General features: G+C 37.1%; 1 protein-coding gene across 1 annotated transcript in view; it reads left to right on the forward strand.

Annotated features, from left to right (window-relative positions):
• LOC139936052 (major facilitator superfamily domain-containing protein 6-like) overlaps positions 1–15,841 on the forward strand; it is a 38,855-nt gene that overhangs the window by 2,167 nt on the left and 20,847 nt on the right. The window contains exons 2-4 of the mRNA XM_071930767.1: positions 4,026–4,175; positions 6,931–8,442; positions 10,621–10,821. Of these exons, the coding sequence (XP_071786868.1) occupies positions 4,106–4,175; positions 6,931–8,442; positions 10,621–10,821 (1,783 nt within the window). The 5' untranslated portion in view covers positions 4,026–4,105. The remainder of the gene's footprint in view (positions 1–4,025; positions 4,176–6,930; positions 8,443–10,620; positions 10,822–15,841) is intronic.

The following is a 15,841-nucleotide window of genomic DNA, read 5'->3' on the forward strand; positions in this document are numbered from 1 at the left end:
GAAGTTGCGAGATAATAATGAAAGAAAGAACACCCTTGTCACATGAAGTTGTGTGCTTTCAGATGCTTGATTTCAAGACCTCAAATTCTAAATCTGAGGTCTCTAAATCAAATTTGCGGAAAATTTCTTCTTTCTCGAAAACTATGTTACTTCAGAGGGAGCCGCTTCTCACATGGTTTTTACTACCAACAGCTCCCCATTGCTCATTACCAAGTAAGGTTTTATGCAAATAATTATTTTGAGTATTACCAATAGTGCCCACTGCCTTTAAAGGGGGATGCTCAAAATGGGTGTCATCATGCAAACTTTCAGTATCAAAAACGAAATGAAGCCAGCCTCTTTGCAAACTGTGTCAGTAATAAAACATCTTCTTTTAAAAAGTAGTACAAAAATAATACTTTTAAAGTGTTAAAGGCACTGGACACATTTGGTAATTGTCAAAGACCAGTATTCCTGCTTGGTGTATCCCAACATGCATAAAATAACAAATTATCTGTAAAAATGTTTACTCTAAAGAGGAATATCTGTGCAAGTTTTAATGCCTTTTTGATTGAATATCATCAAAGATTCTCTGTACACAAATTTACAGACCATTATTATTTGAAATGTGACGTCATGAAATGTTTTTGGATTTTGACAAAAATCGCACTTGAAAGGTATCAAACATCTACATGTATCTTTACACGTTTCAAACTGAGGTTTAGAGGCAACTTATTTTGTTCAATTCTTATAAGGATTCTATATTCTATCTATTGGAAAATGAGTAGATTTCAAAGCTTAATTTGACCTTGGAGCCCCTCATAGCAAAATCTGATTCAAGGTTTATAATAATAATGAACAATATTTAACAAAGGTTTTTACAAAAGTTTCTAAGCACTGTACAGTAACTACGAGTAAACACAAATTATAATAACTTAGCTTAGCATAAAAGTAAATGAGTTTCTAACATGACTTCGAAGGATTCAAAAGGTCAAGCCTGACTGATGTGAAGAGGGAGATTGGTCCTTAATGTTCCTTGTACCGATCCTTACTTAATGGAAAGCGTACATAAAATGTTGTGGAACTTTGTGGAACAAAAGGTTATAGGCTCTATACTTGAATTAATAATAATTTAATAAAAACCTTATTTTTATAGCGCTTTGATACTAAGCGCTTATACAACCACAGAAAAAAAGGAACTAGACACCTGCTGGACCTACTTCAAAATTGTTTACAAGTTTTCATCATTTTCCCATCGTTGGTTTTTGCTGATATTTATTGTTCACATTATTTGTATCAACAATTACTTGGATATAACTAGGTACACCTACTGAGCAAAGTGAACCAAGAGTAATCCAAAGTATACATCCCCTCATGTGTAGCTGTCACAAATAATTTTAACAACTTTGTGAATAGAACAAAACATGAAGAATTTCTTCTTGCAAACTTTCTTTCAAACAGTATTCCTCCTTCTATTTTGCATTGGACTTAGCCTTTCATTTCTATTAAAATAAACATTGTTAGTTGGGGATACAAAACCTTTTACCTATTAGGAAAAGATCTCATGCCTCGAAACCACCCACAGTGATTCCTGTGCTTTCGCTGTGTTGCTTTGCTATATTTGCAAAGTGCCGAAAGTGCCCCTTAATTGGAGGGAAATTGCCTTGCCCTTTCCCTGAGTGAAGTTCAAGGAAACTAGATCTAAGTCATGTAGAAAGTTATATTCACAAGACTCTGCAGGCCTTCATTTCAGGGGTGGGGTGGGGGGGGGGGGTGACACACAATGTGAGTGCAGATGCAGTGTAATAGTCTTTATTTTGAATTATGAAAGGTACAATATTTTTCAATCATACCTCGGTCCTTTTGGACTTTATTTTCTCGTAATAATGAACTAACACCCGTTTTCAGACAGGCATTCCAGAGTTGTGTCGAACAAAATGATTGAACTAAGCACAAGAAAGTTTGACATCTAAAACAGTTACATGTAGGAGCGACTGGATGCGCAAGAGGTCGTAAGATCAATAGTTGCAGTTGTTCAGAACGACTCTGGAGCGCCTTTGTTTCAGACGTCGATTATGTCATGAGCCGAACCTGTTATGTAATGTTAAATGTTAAGTTCGCCTCTCTGTTGAAACCAAAATTTATTTTGGTCGACCTAGAGTTGTTCATTATCTATTTGGTCTGGCTGAACCAGGTGTTATTAACAATTTTATAATCTATAAAATTTGATCCCCTGGCTGCCGCTTCCCAGGTTGTAATGTAACTTGGGTGTGATCCCTGGCTATACGGCAGTTATAGAAACAAAGATATCGACAAAATGGGGAGTGGGGACACCGCCAACATAGGGCCAGATAGCTCAGTTGGTACATGTAGAGCGCCGGCACGTTTTTTTTGCTTTTATACCATCGGTCCTTTATGGTTGGTAGCTTTGCAGCTAATTCTATTTTTTCAAACGGAAATAAACAACACAGGCTGTATACTCCCCAGGGAGCTGAGATGGTTTAAGAATGATTTAAGGCCCAGACCAGGGGTAATAATGTGGAAGCGCTTTGAGACACGCTTTAGGTGTATAAAGCGCTATATAAAAACCAAAGTTATTGTTGTTATTATTATTACAATTACAGAGAATACATGATTCCATGTTTTTATGTAAACAAGATATATTTAATGAAAGTGTCACATGTTGGTGATTGGGGTTGAAAACAAAAAGATGACCATGAAATTTCCCTTCAAAAATCCATTTAAAGTAAGTAGTATAGCCGAGGTACACCATTGTTCTTCTGACTGAGTAAAGACAGAAACAATGTACATATTCATTAAAACTCAATTATTCAAGTATTTTCATTTCAGATACATTTATTTCATGTCTAAATCAATCAATACAAGTGTGATAATATTGTTCAGAAAACAAATATGATAACTTGTACAAATGATAAATTGATCTAGTTATTGAACTTGAATAAATAGATAGTAATGTGACATTAACATGTAGAAAAAAGGAGAAGCAAAAGCTTTTCCCCCCCTTCCCTATAAAGACAAAGACACAAACAAATTGAGCCATGCAATCTTTAGACTGTTAGAATTTTAAAGAAAAAGATGCCAACATCTAGGGAAACTATTGGATATTGTCAAAGACCAGTCTTCTCACTTAGTGTATCTTAAGTCAACATATGCATAAAATAACCAACCTGTGAAAATTTGAGCTCAATATTGGTCGTCGAAGTTGCAAGATAATAACGAAAGAAAAATACACCCTTGTCACACGAAGTTGTGTGCATTTACAATGTACGGTTGATTCCGAGACCTCAAATTCTAAATCTGAGGTCTCGAAATCAAATTCGTTGAAAATTACTTCTTTCTGGAAAACTATGGCAATTCAGAGGGAGCCGTTTCTCACAAAGTTTTATACCATCAACCTCTCCCCATTACTGGTTATCAAGTAAGGTTTTATGCTAATAACTATTTTGAGTAATTATCAATAGTGTCCACTGCCTTTAATACATAGCGTTAACATAACAATTAAAGCTTTCTACCTAGGATTATTTGTAGCTCTTTCTTTGCAAAGGAAAGATATATAAAATTGGATTGTACAAAACAGCAATGTGTTCTTTTACATTCATGTAGCCTTGGGTCGATTTTCCAAAGAGCTATTTAAGATTGATCTTAACTGCAAATCAATTGTTGTTGCTAAGTAAAATGTGATGACACAATTCTAATCACTATGGTAATACCGACAATATTTGCCTTGCGATGAATGTTGTTTCTTTGTAAAAATGGGCCCATGAAGTTGTAGTGGGAATACAATTCAGAAAGGTAGCAGTACTTTAAGTAGAGCAAGTATTTTGCGACGAGATAGAACTTATTAAATTATAAATTACTCCTTGATTTAATTCAATTATTAAATAAGAAACTCAGCGGGAAGTATCACGTTGCTAAATAGTTGCCTATATTAGAATGGATCTATGTAATTCTATTTAGCTGATTTTGTTTGTGAGAATGAATTATTAATGATCGATGTGATATTTTCTCCTTCTTACAATCTGCAGACTCCATCCAACAGGATGAGTCAAGATGTAATTTACATCTCATCATTGGATCCAGAAAGTCACTGACTGTATTGGGAGTCATGAAGCTGGATATGCATGTCAACTGCGTCTTACTGCCGTTCAAGGCAATCTATTTCTTCGTACTAGCAGGTTAGTCAAGTTGTTCTTTCGTTAAAGTTGCATCTGGGATAAAGAATATTAATTATAATAGATGTTAAATTTGCATCGGGGATAAAGAATATTAATTTTTGGTTTTTACCCATACACCGATGTGTGTTAGCACTGTATACTCAGTACTTCCCGAGTCCTGTGAAAAAATATCACAGGCATGTTACTCGGGTGGGATTTGAACCCACGACCCTTGCAATTCTAGAGCAGTGTCTTACCAACTAGACTACCAAGGTTGCCCGGCAGCTAGAGGCAGTTCGAATCCTATGTTTTGGCAGCGGGTACCGCAACGATATAACAGATGTTAAATTTGCATATTAATTTTTTTTTTTTTTTTGGCCCATATACATTGTTCATCGATGTGTGGTTAGCACTGTATACTCAGTACTTTCCAAAGTTCTGTGAACAAAAATCACTATCATATTACTCAGTGGGATTCGAACCCACAACCTTTGCAACTCAAGGCAGTCTATTTTGTCTTACTAGCAGGTTAGTCAAGTTGTTCTTTTCTCGCAGTGTTTTGTCTAGGCTTGGGCGACTAATGAAATTTACGTCTCAAACTCGACTAGCCGCACCTCAAACAATTGCGACTTTTACATTAGTTGGGACTTATTTTTAAATTCCCAGGTGCAATAGAGTACAAATCACGCTGAAAGGATTGAAGGATTGTGTCACTAATGTCTGATTGTGTTTGCAGTCTTGAATAGCTGTAAGCAGCACAATTGGTTAACCAACTAAACAAGTAATTGTGACTGTTTTTTTTCTTCTTCTTTTTTTCGTGGTGACACGATTTTAACTGTGTAGTTGAAAAACAGTATTCGTGTCTCGACTAAGCAGCTTGTTTTAGAATACAAAATGGCAATAGAAATCAAGTCAACTTGATTGCCAGTGAAAGCTGTGTGTAGGACACAAAGGTCCACAGATTTACATTAAACTTACACAGTATCGGTATAATATATAGATAATGATAGTAGAAAGCTTCCCTTAAAATATTACTTGCTGAGGTGATGTAGTTTTTGAGATATTAAATAAAACAATGTGACAAAAATAATTTTCATCTTAGCAGACGAAAATGTATTTAGCATGTATTTGCGCGATTGAAACATTTCTCTGTGATCTTGAATGTTATTTAACAAAAACTTGGGGAATAATTAAGGTGAAACTTCTACAGATAAATTATCTCATTCACAATGAGTAGGGATTCATGTCATGGCCAAAAACTTGATCTACAAAAAAAGGTACAAAACCCCTTTAATATAGGAGAGTCTGTGGTGGTACCGGTATTCGTGTTTAACAATGCACATCTCTGCATTTACTGCACTCTTCAGGTGGGTATTGAATCAGATCAATAACGACCCACATCTCCCACAGTGCGAGCTGACACGCCATTAAGCCAGTTCACTGTGTCTCGTTTGTCTCACTTGACTTGGCACTAGCAAATATTCAAAAGTGTTGTCCATGAATTGCTCTTTATATTTTGTTTCTGAATTTTCTCTTGGATGCGTGATTAAAAAATGACAATTAAATATGAGTGTGGGATTCAACTTTGCCCCTGATTATTGAATACACCACAGAGACATTGTGAAGTAAATTGTCAGCTAAGCAGCAGATTCACAGTTTGGGGTTTGCATGCTCTGCCATTGTTATTTGAAAATACAGTACATTGGTACGTGTGCCCGGCACTTTTCTCATTTGAAAATTGTGGTCAAACTGAAGTTGCAAGCCTGGTATTACAATGCAGGTTTTTTCGTGTACACTGTTTATACTATTGCCAACAGAAAAGGATACTGACTGTTTTCTACAGAAGAATACCAAAAAAAAGGGCTAACATCTCATTACAAATTGCTTGCAATCTACCGTTTTAAGAGTTCTAATACAAAACATAGGCTACAATTTCATTATAATACATGCTTGCAATCTACGCTCCTAGTAATAATAATATTGAAGTCTTATATAGCGCATGTATCTACCAAACAAGGTACTCAAGGCGCTGAGTATATACAAACTTTCAGAAAGATAGGTTATTGCAGTGATGAATTCTGAGGCCCAATTATTTAGCACCTAAAAGAGTATAACAGCACATGTACAGCAGCCACAGCCAGGAACACTAGGGCGAACCCCTTCTCTTTTCGATAAGTGCACTGGGTTCTTTTACATGCGTTTACACAACACATGGGACCGACGTCTTTTAGTGTCACAGCTGGGGATTCATACCCACACACTGCTGATCAGAAAAACCAGAGTTTGAATTCGGTGCTCTTAACCGCTCGGCCACGATATTTCCACTTTCGTAAGAATTCCCATGTCACAAGCATTTCTTTAAATCTGGTATAATGTATGTTTTGGTTATTTTTAACCAAACATGCCAGAAAACCTTACTTCACTTCAAGTAAACAATCTTCATACACTGACACACCGCATCGACCTTAAGTCGACCTTGTGTTGGAATGTTGAAATTTACATTTTCCTCATAGAGTGCCCCGTACCAGAGTAAAATTGCTGTGCCGCTGAGGGAAGGTAAGGCTTGTCATTGCCTAATAGGTGCCCAAAAAATGCTCTCCAGTAATCCAGTAAAAATTTACAATTTCCTCATATATACATGTACATGTAGGGTGTTCTTAACCAAGGAGAGGATGCCTTGTGGTGCCCTTGCCAATCATACATGCCTGCAAACATCAGGCTAGCTTTAATTATGAATTTTAGTATTTTACAACGTTATTAAATTTGTTATCTACAGGAATGTCATGCATTTTACCGTTCTTGCCGGTCTACATGCACCAACTTGGCCTTTCCGTGGTTGAAACTGGCCTCATCCGAAGCCTTGAGCCACTTGTCAGCTTCTTGGCTAGCCCGGTCTGGGGCAGTGTGGCGGACAAGTTCAGCAAGCATAAACTCATATTGGTAGTATCACTTATAGGCAGTGAACTGCTCACATTCGCCATCATTTTTGTTCCATCAACTGATACATCTTTTGTACACCATAATGAGAAGTCAACCAATGAGAGTTGGACTTGGAGTTTAAACTGCAGCTTGCCTGATTGGACTACGAGCTCACTTTGCTGTGATTCTGACCAACCAGAATGCTCCAGATCGGAGATTTGTGCGGACTTTTGTAACGCAACACGGATAATGAGTAGTACTACAGAGTTACCGTTATATTCCAAGCCTGATTCTTATTTGTATTGTTCATTATGTATGCCATCAAAAGTACTTAAAACAGCTCCAACACTAAATGCCACCCTACAACGCACCGATGATAAATTGTCTCCAACACTCAGGGTCAACTGCCTTCAGGATGATGCGTTACAAAAAACACCCAAAGCAAATTTTTCATGTTTTCAAGAAACGTCAGAAGATCCTATGTGTGTTTCTTCATTGAATCAGACAGTGCTTGGGTACCTTAATGGATGTAATGAATGGACACAGTGTACATGTGCAAATGTAACAACAGCATCCGAACTGCCGTCTGATGATGGCCATGTTAGCAACTCAACAGTCTTCATCTTATTCATCATTTTGGTTCTCTCAAGTAAAGTCTTTCTGTGTAATGTGTTTCCTCTATTGGATTCATCCCTCATGTTAACATTAAGAGATCGACCCCAGGACTACGGCAAGCAGCGTTTATGGGGAGCTATTGGTTGGGGCTCCTTTGCTCTTGTAAGCGGTTTTACTATCGACGCAATCAGTGTTAACTCTACCACGGCCAACTACAACCCTGCGTTTTATCTTTTCCTTGGGCTTACCACCGTCAGTGTAGTATCAGCTGCTTTCATGCCCAATCCGCCGCACAAAGCCAACAAAAAAATGCTCAAAAATTTCTGTGGACTACTGATGCAGTCGAACATCATCACTTTCATCTTTGTGGTGTTTGTCGCTGGGATGTCCTTTGGAATCAACGGGACGTTTCTTTTTCTTTTCCTCGAAGAATTAAATAGCCCCCATATTCTCATGGGGATGACGTTAACAGTCAGTAGCCTTTCGGAAGTTTTCTTTCTGTTTTATGCTGGACCTATCATCAAAAAAATAACCTGTATAGGTGTTGCGTATTTGACATTACTTTGCTACGCGGTGCGATTTCTTGGGTATTCACTTATCAGTAATCCCTGGTTAGTGCTTCCGTTTGAACTGCTACATGGCTTCACTTACGGGGTTTTCTGGGCTGCTTGTACAACTTTTGCCAGTGCTAATGCTCCATCAGGAATGACTACAACTTTGCAAGCCGTCATTTCAGCCTTCCATGTTGGAGTCGGTAAGTAATTTTATTTTTTAAATAAGATTCTTATCTTTAATGTCATGCCTTCTAGATGTTACCATTGAGCACGGTTGTATACTTTATATTGCTTTGAAAGTTTGCACAAGTTAAATTAATAATAATAGTGTATTAGTTTTTTTGTTGTTTTGTATGCTACTGCTTTTTAGAGTCTGTCATGTCCTGTTACTGTCTTTTGTTACGGAGCTGCATACCTGTGGGTAATAGTGGTTAATTCTACTTGCAGCCCCTGACCCACATAGCCATTACTTTTGTTTTTGTTTTATAGACGTATTTCTTGTGTTTGTTTTCATTTTATTTTGTACATATTTATTATTTTGTGCTGTTATATATATTTTTTGACTTTTTGCGTTGTTTTGGTTAAACAGGCCCCTAAAAAATAATAATAATAATAGTAGTAGTGATAATAAAACGATACATTTATAAATAATTATAAAAAATAGTAGTGATAATAAAGCGAAACATTTATAAATAATAATAAAAAATAAAAGTAATAATAAAACGATACATTTATAAATAATTATAACAAATAGTAGTGATAATAAAACGATACCTTTATATGGTGCATAATGCAGGTCTTTGTACAACACAAAGCATTTCCCCAGTGTGGGATAATAAAGCTTTGTATATCAACAGCTGTCTGTCTACATACATGTTTCTATATTAAACAATGAGAAACAAACAGTATAGATGTGAAAAGCGATTGTTACAAAAGAAAGATTCAAACAATTGAGTCTTTAAAGGGAAGGTACACGTTTGGTAACTACTTAAAACAAATATTAACTTAAAAACTGACTAGCATAGGAGAGCTGTTGATAGAAAAAAACATTGTGAGAAACAGCTCACTCTGAAGTTGCTTAGATTTTGAGAAAGAGGTAATTTCTTACTAAAATAATAAAAGACTTCTAGCCAGCAGTCTTTTATTCCTATCTGAAAGCACACAAATTCTTCCAACAAGGGTGTTTTTTTCTCTGATTTTTCTTTGATGACCAATTTAGCTCAAACTTTCACAGGCTTGTTTTTTTATGCTGATGTTGGAATCACCAAGTGAGAAGACTGGTCTTTCACAATTGCCAAACGTGTACCTTCCATTTTAAAAGTTCCTAGGTTTCATAGAGCTATATATATTGACTAGAGCGCTAACACCCTGTAATACACGCACTAAAGTTATGAAGCCATGTGGGCGCATCCGTGTTTATGTTCAAACCAATACAAAAGCTTGAAAATTTGTGCGGCAATTGTACGGCTGTTTGCATGGTAGTGCGTTTGTTCTTTTATATGTATCATCGAACCAAAAAATGCAGCAAATGTGAACGCACAAATGAACGTACAAATGAGAAGACAAAATTCTGCTCACCCGTGAAGTAATGTATGCTTGCTGCTCACCCACTAATTATGCTTGCTGTAAGCGCCGATTCTGTGCTTACGGTAAGCAGACCCATGAAATTTTGCCACGGCCTTAACAATGGAGACGGCTTCCACATTCAGTATTGTATTGTGTTGCTTATAATTTTATGTTTTAACAAAACCGGGCTCTGATAGCTTCATTGGAAGCTCAGAAGCAGTGTCAAGTTCAAATTCCTATTCAGTGTGTTGAACAATGTTGCAAAACATTTATTTTTGTGATTTTTGGTTACCATATATCATTGCTATAAGAAATATTTTTTGGTATCGTCTACCAGGAGTGTGGGAGTAGGACCCTATTCAGAGCCTTCCAATTTTCTCTGCCCTTAAGGAACTGTTAAAAACGGTTTACATCTTTGAATCCTAAATCACTTGAAATTGGCCTTTCCTATATGGTTTTCAAAGTCAACTAAAATGCTTTTGTCATATTTGCCTGAGGAAATCACTTTGAACAAAATATTTTTGCAAGATTTTGATGGTTTGTTGGTTTAATTTGACAGGGAAAGGAGTTGGGACTGTTCTTGGTGGAATCGTCTACCATGAGCAGAGCCTTCCTATTTTCTGTGCCCTGAAGGAAGTTTTAAAAACCGGTTTTCATCTTTGAATCCTATAAATCCCTTGAAATTAGCCTTTCCTGTATGGTTTTCAAAGTGAATTAAATGCTTTTGTCATATTTTGCCTGAAGAAATCACTTTGAACATTACAAAATCTTCTCCAAACCGATTTTGATAGTTTGTTGGTTTAATTTGACAGGGAAAGGAGTTGGGACTGTTCTTGGTGGAATCGTCTACCAGGAGTGGGGGAGTAGAACCCTGTTCAGAGCCTTCCTATTTCTGTGCCTTGGGACCATTGTGGTTTATTTCCTTCTTCGTCGTTTCTTAGTGGATGGAGTGGAAGGGCCGATGGCCGTGTATAGGAAGTTCTCGCTGGTCAAGGGAGAACCAACAACTACAGGTAGGTAGGAATTACTCAACAGTAAATAATAATAATAACATTCTTATGAAGCATATTTTACAATAACCGTCTCAATGCGCTAAGTGCCCCGTTCATTGGGCCAATGACATTCCTGTAATCTTTCTCAGCTCCCTGGGGAGTATACAACCTGGGCAACCAATCTAAAGGCTTTTTAATACACAATATTAACCTCTACCCTTGCAGGTACCCATTTATACCCCTGGGTGAAGAGAAGTAATTATAGTAAAGTACCTTGCTCAAGGACACAAGTGGCATGACCGGGTCCCGAACCCACTGGTGACTAAAGCACCAGAACTTGAATTTGATGCTCATTATAGCCACTCTACCATGACACCCTACAAACAGGGCCTAATTTCATGGTTCTGCTTACAGACGATTTTTGTGCTAATGATCACTATTCTCCGCTTACTGTACAAGCGCCAAATTTCTGCGCTAGCTGTGTAAGCAAAGAATGCCTAGTATCATGGAGTACGCCAAAGCACAATCAGAAACTCCCTGCTAATCCATGAAATATGCTTGACGTGAAAGCCTTGAACTCCCTGCTTCTGTAAGCTTTGATTCTTTGCTTACAGTAAACATAGCCATGAAATTGGGCTGAGATAACTTCATTAGAAGCAGTTTCATGTAAAAATTCCTACTTCAATGTTCTGACATCAGAATGTTTTTAATTGTTTTTTGGGTGATCCTTGGTTGCCATCATTGCTACGTATGAAAAATATTTTAAAAACTGTTTTGATCTTTGAAGCCTATACATTGTTGTAATTGCCTTTCCCGTGAAATATGCTTATTACAATCCATGCATGCATGCAGACACTATTGGGTGGTACAATACGTACACTAGGCAGATGCATGCGTCACACCACCATCAGTTCCATAAAAATATGCTCAAGCTTAATGTTTACTCATTTTGCCAACCAGTAGTGTTAGTGCACGTGCACGATGTGCAAACCAAGTGGAAATGTCTACTACAAAATTGTTTAAAAAACACTTGTCATTGAAAAAGGTCTCTGATATAGAAAGAGTAGGGGCCATGCATTAGAGAGGTTGTGTTTACTTGTAATAATTCAAGCTTTGTACAGAAATCATAGAGACCTAAATGTACATGTAGTGGTGTAACTGTAGCTGCAATGGGCAGTGCTGGGTGGGCCTGACCAGAACTAAAAATGTTCACCCAGCATTCTGAGCAAAATACACCTGTTCTGCCTAGCACAGATTTCCCACAGATTGCACTTCAGCAATGATAATAGTAATATTGAAGTCTTAAAGAGCGCACGTATCTACCAAACCAGGTACTCAAGGCACTTAATACATGTATATAATAAGATGTGTTGTTGAAGTTGAGACCCAATTATGTACATGTAGCACCTTAACAAGGTGCTACGGCGCATTCAGCAGCCACAGCGAACACCTTCAGTTCTCTTTTCGATAAGTGCACTGGGTTCTTTTACATGCGTTACACAACACATGGGATGGGACCAACGGCTTTACGCCCCATCCGAAGGATGAAGAAATGGTTAAGTGTCTTGCTTAAGGACACTTGTGTCACGACTGGGGATTCCAACCCGGATTCTGCTGATCAGAAACACCAGAGTTTCAATTCGGTGCTCTTTACTGTTGACCAAGACACTTCCACTTGATGACCCTATATCTGAATGTGAATAGTTTTGTTGAACTGCTCGCCCTTGGTAGACTTAATTTGATTTAGAGCCCACTTTAAAATTGTTGTAGCTATAACAACACTGCCTATATAGTTTGTTAGAGTTGAATGGCCCAAGAAGATGATACACTTACAGGAAGGTGAATCCTTTTATCACCTGTGGATTACAGACCACTGATTGCTCGAGTGATGCTGGTCCATTATCTACCATGGTCAGTCCAAGGCAACTGCTCTAATCATCCCAGAACAATTTCATGGCTCTGCTTACCGTAAGCACAGAATTGACGCTACCCTGGAAGCAGGGTATATATGAATTGCAATACGCGTCATCGACCACCATCTTTGATGTATTAACAAGGGCAAAGTGCACGCGTGTACGTGCTGTGCTCTTTTACTTTGTTAACACATCAAAGATGGTGGTCGATGATGCGTAGTGCAACCAACTATTCCACCTTAATGTCGAGCGTATTTCAAATACATGTCATTATCCTCTATATATTCAACATGTTTGTTGAATTGTTGTAGAGCATCATCATCCATTGTGCAGAATTCTGCACTTCATGTGGTACAGAGAATCTAAACAAAGCCTAAAGTGAAGTGACGGCACTGATGTAAAGTGGCTACACATTAGTGGCTGTCTGAATGTGGAGTTTTCATCAGCTCTTATGGTTTAAAGGGTTTGGGAAGTTTTTGTAACACTCATAACACAATTGTCCACAGATAAACATTAAAAATCCACAGTTTATAATGGTAGAAAGCTTCCCTTAAAATAATACTTGCTGAAGTGCTGCAGTTTGTGAAAAATGAGTAATAATTTCACAAAACTAATTTTAGCATATGTACAGCAGATTTAACCGACTCTCCTAAAAGCATAGCTCTATGATTTTCTCATAAATTTGACGACAAATGAAGCTGTAATTTCTACAGGTAAATTATATTACATACATGTACATCTTGATTCACAGTGAGTAGGGATTCATGTCATGGCCAAAAAACTTGATATAAACGCTATGAAAACCCTTTTAAGATGTTGTGAAGTGTGAACTGCACCCATGAGTGCATGACTGCTCTGTAGAGAGTAGAGTAGTTTGTGAAAACAAATGTCTGTTGCTGTAAACACTGACTGCCATTTTGGGGTATAATTTCACAATTTTTATTTTTATTTATTTGTTTATTTATTTTTATATTTTTTTTTGGGGGGGGATTTGGATATTATTATCAATGCTCTTAAAGCCATTGGACCCTTTCGGTAAACAATATTGTCCAAGGCCCACACTTCGTGTATCACAACTTCTATATCAAATAACAAACCTGTGAAGATTTGGGCTTAATCGGTCATTGAAGTCGGGAGAAAATAACGGGAAAACCCACCCTTGTATCCGCGCGTTTCGCCGTGTCATGACATGTGTTTAAAATAAATCCGTAATTCTCGTTAACGAGAATTGACATTGTTAGACTGTTTTCTCAAAAAGTAAAGCATTTCATGGAATAATATTTCAAGAGAAGTATTTCACCACTACCTTCTGTAAACCCTGTAAGTTATTTGTAAATCTGTGAACTTTTTTTTTTTTTTACTTACCGAAAGGGTACAATGGCTTTAAAGCAAAACCAGAAGAGAGAAGAAAATGAAGATATTTCAGTTTTAGATAGTGGGAGGAAAACCCCAGAGAATTACTCAGGGGGAAAACCCACGCAGTCAGGCAGGGACGGGAAACCCAATCCACATATTGCCCCCCTGGTTTTATTCGAACCGGGTTCCTAGAGGTGGAAGGCAAGGAAGGACACCACTACGCCAACCTGACTTCCTTGATATCATGCAGACCAACCAAACGCATTGACATAATGCAGCATTACCCAACATTTGAAAGGTTTATTTTTAAATGCAACACTAACACAATCTGCAGATATTTACAGAAAATCATTGAAGTGTAATATTTAAAGCCATTGAACGCTTTCGGTAAACAGTATTGCCCAAGGCCCACACTTTGTATCACAACTTATATATAAAATAACAAACCTGTGAAAATTTAGGCCCAATTGGTCATCGGAGTCGGGAGAAAATATATCCGTACACCATTACCTTCTGTAAACCCTGTAAGTTATTTGTAAATCTGTGAATTAAAAAAAAAAATTCTGTTCCGAAAGTGTCCAATTGCTTTTAAGTGAAAGTACAAATTCAAAGGAAAATAAAATGAATAACAGGTTACTAAAATGACAATAAACATTATTGATTCTTAAAAAATGTCTATGATCTGTTTAATGTTTGAAGATTTAAAAGGTTTTGATACCTTTCGTAGACCAAAATATTTGGCCATGGCATGAATCCCTACTCACTGTAGAAGTTTCAGCTTCATTAGTCGTCAAGTTTTTGAGGAAAAAGTGTGAAAATCACAGAGCAATGTTTTCAGGAGAGTTGCATAAATCCGTTGTACATGTACGTGCTAAAATAATTTTCATCTCACTGAGACAAACATAATTTTTGTCAAATTGTTTTACTCATTGCTCAAAAACTACATTACCTCAGCAAGAAATATTTTAAGGGAAGCTTTCTAATAGATGTTAAATTTGCATCGGGGATAAAGAATATTAATTTTTGGTTTTACCCATATACACCGATGTGTAAGCTTTCTACCGTAAGTATCTTTAAATCGTTTAAGTTTAATAAAAATCTGTGGATGTTTTGCATTGCTTAAAAGTACCCAAACCCTTTAATTAAATTTGAACATCTTTCAAATTTGAGCTGTGAGAAACAGCAAACAAAATATCCCTCAACAGTAAAGGGCACTATGAGACGGAATGCAGTGGGTGTGAAATTGACATTCTGACATTCTCTGAAACAAATGACCAGTGATCTGCCTGTGAATTCCAGTGCTACCTTCACAAGCAAGTACTTTATGGGACAGTTAAGATAATGTTCAATCACCATTTCTGGGCATTGCTGATGAATGTCAGTAACTTTTCTCGGCATTGCTGATGAAAGTCGTACAACGCAAATGCCCACATATTTACATAAAAACTAACACGGTTTATAGATGGAAAAAAGCTTCCCTTAGAATATTACTTGCTGAGGTGATGTAGGTTTTTAGAAATGAGTAAGACAACTTCACAAAAAATAATTTTGCAAAGAATAGTTAATGGGCTGATGTTTCGACCCTAGCAGAGTCTTTCTCAAAGCCTCATTGACAGCGTAACATGAACCAAAATTTATGTTGGCATGTACATGTACAACGGAATTACTCTCCTGAAAATATTTACTGTCATTTTCACTCTTTATTTCTCAAAAACTTTGTGACAATTGAAGCTGAAATTTCTACAGGTAAACTATATTACAAACATTCATAT

Source organism: Asterias amurensis, chromosome 4, assembly GCF_032118995.1.
Source record: "Asterias amurensis chromosome 4, ASM3211899v1".
NCBI lineage: Eukaryota > Metazoa > Echinodermata > Asteroidea > Forcipulatida > Asteriidae > Asterias > Asterias amurensis.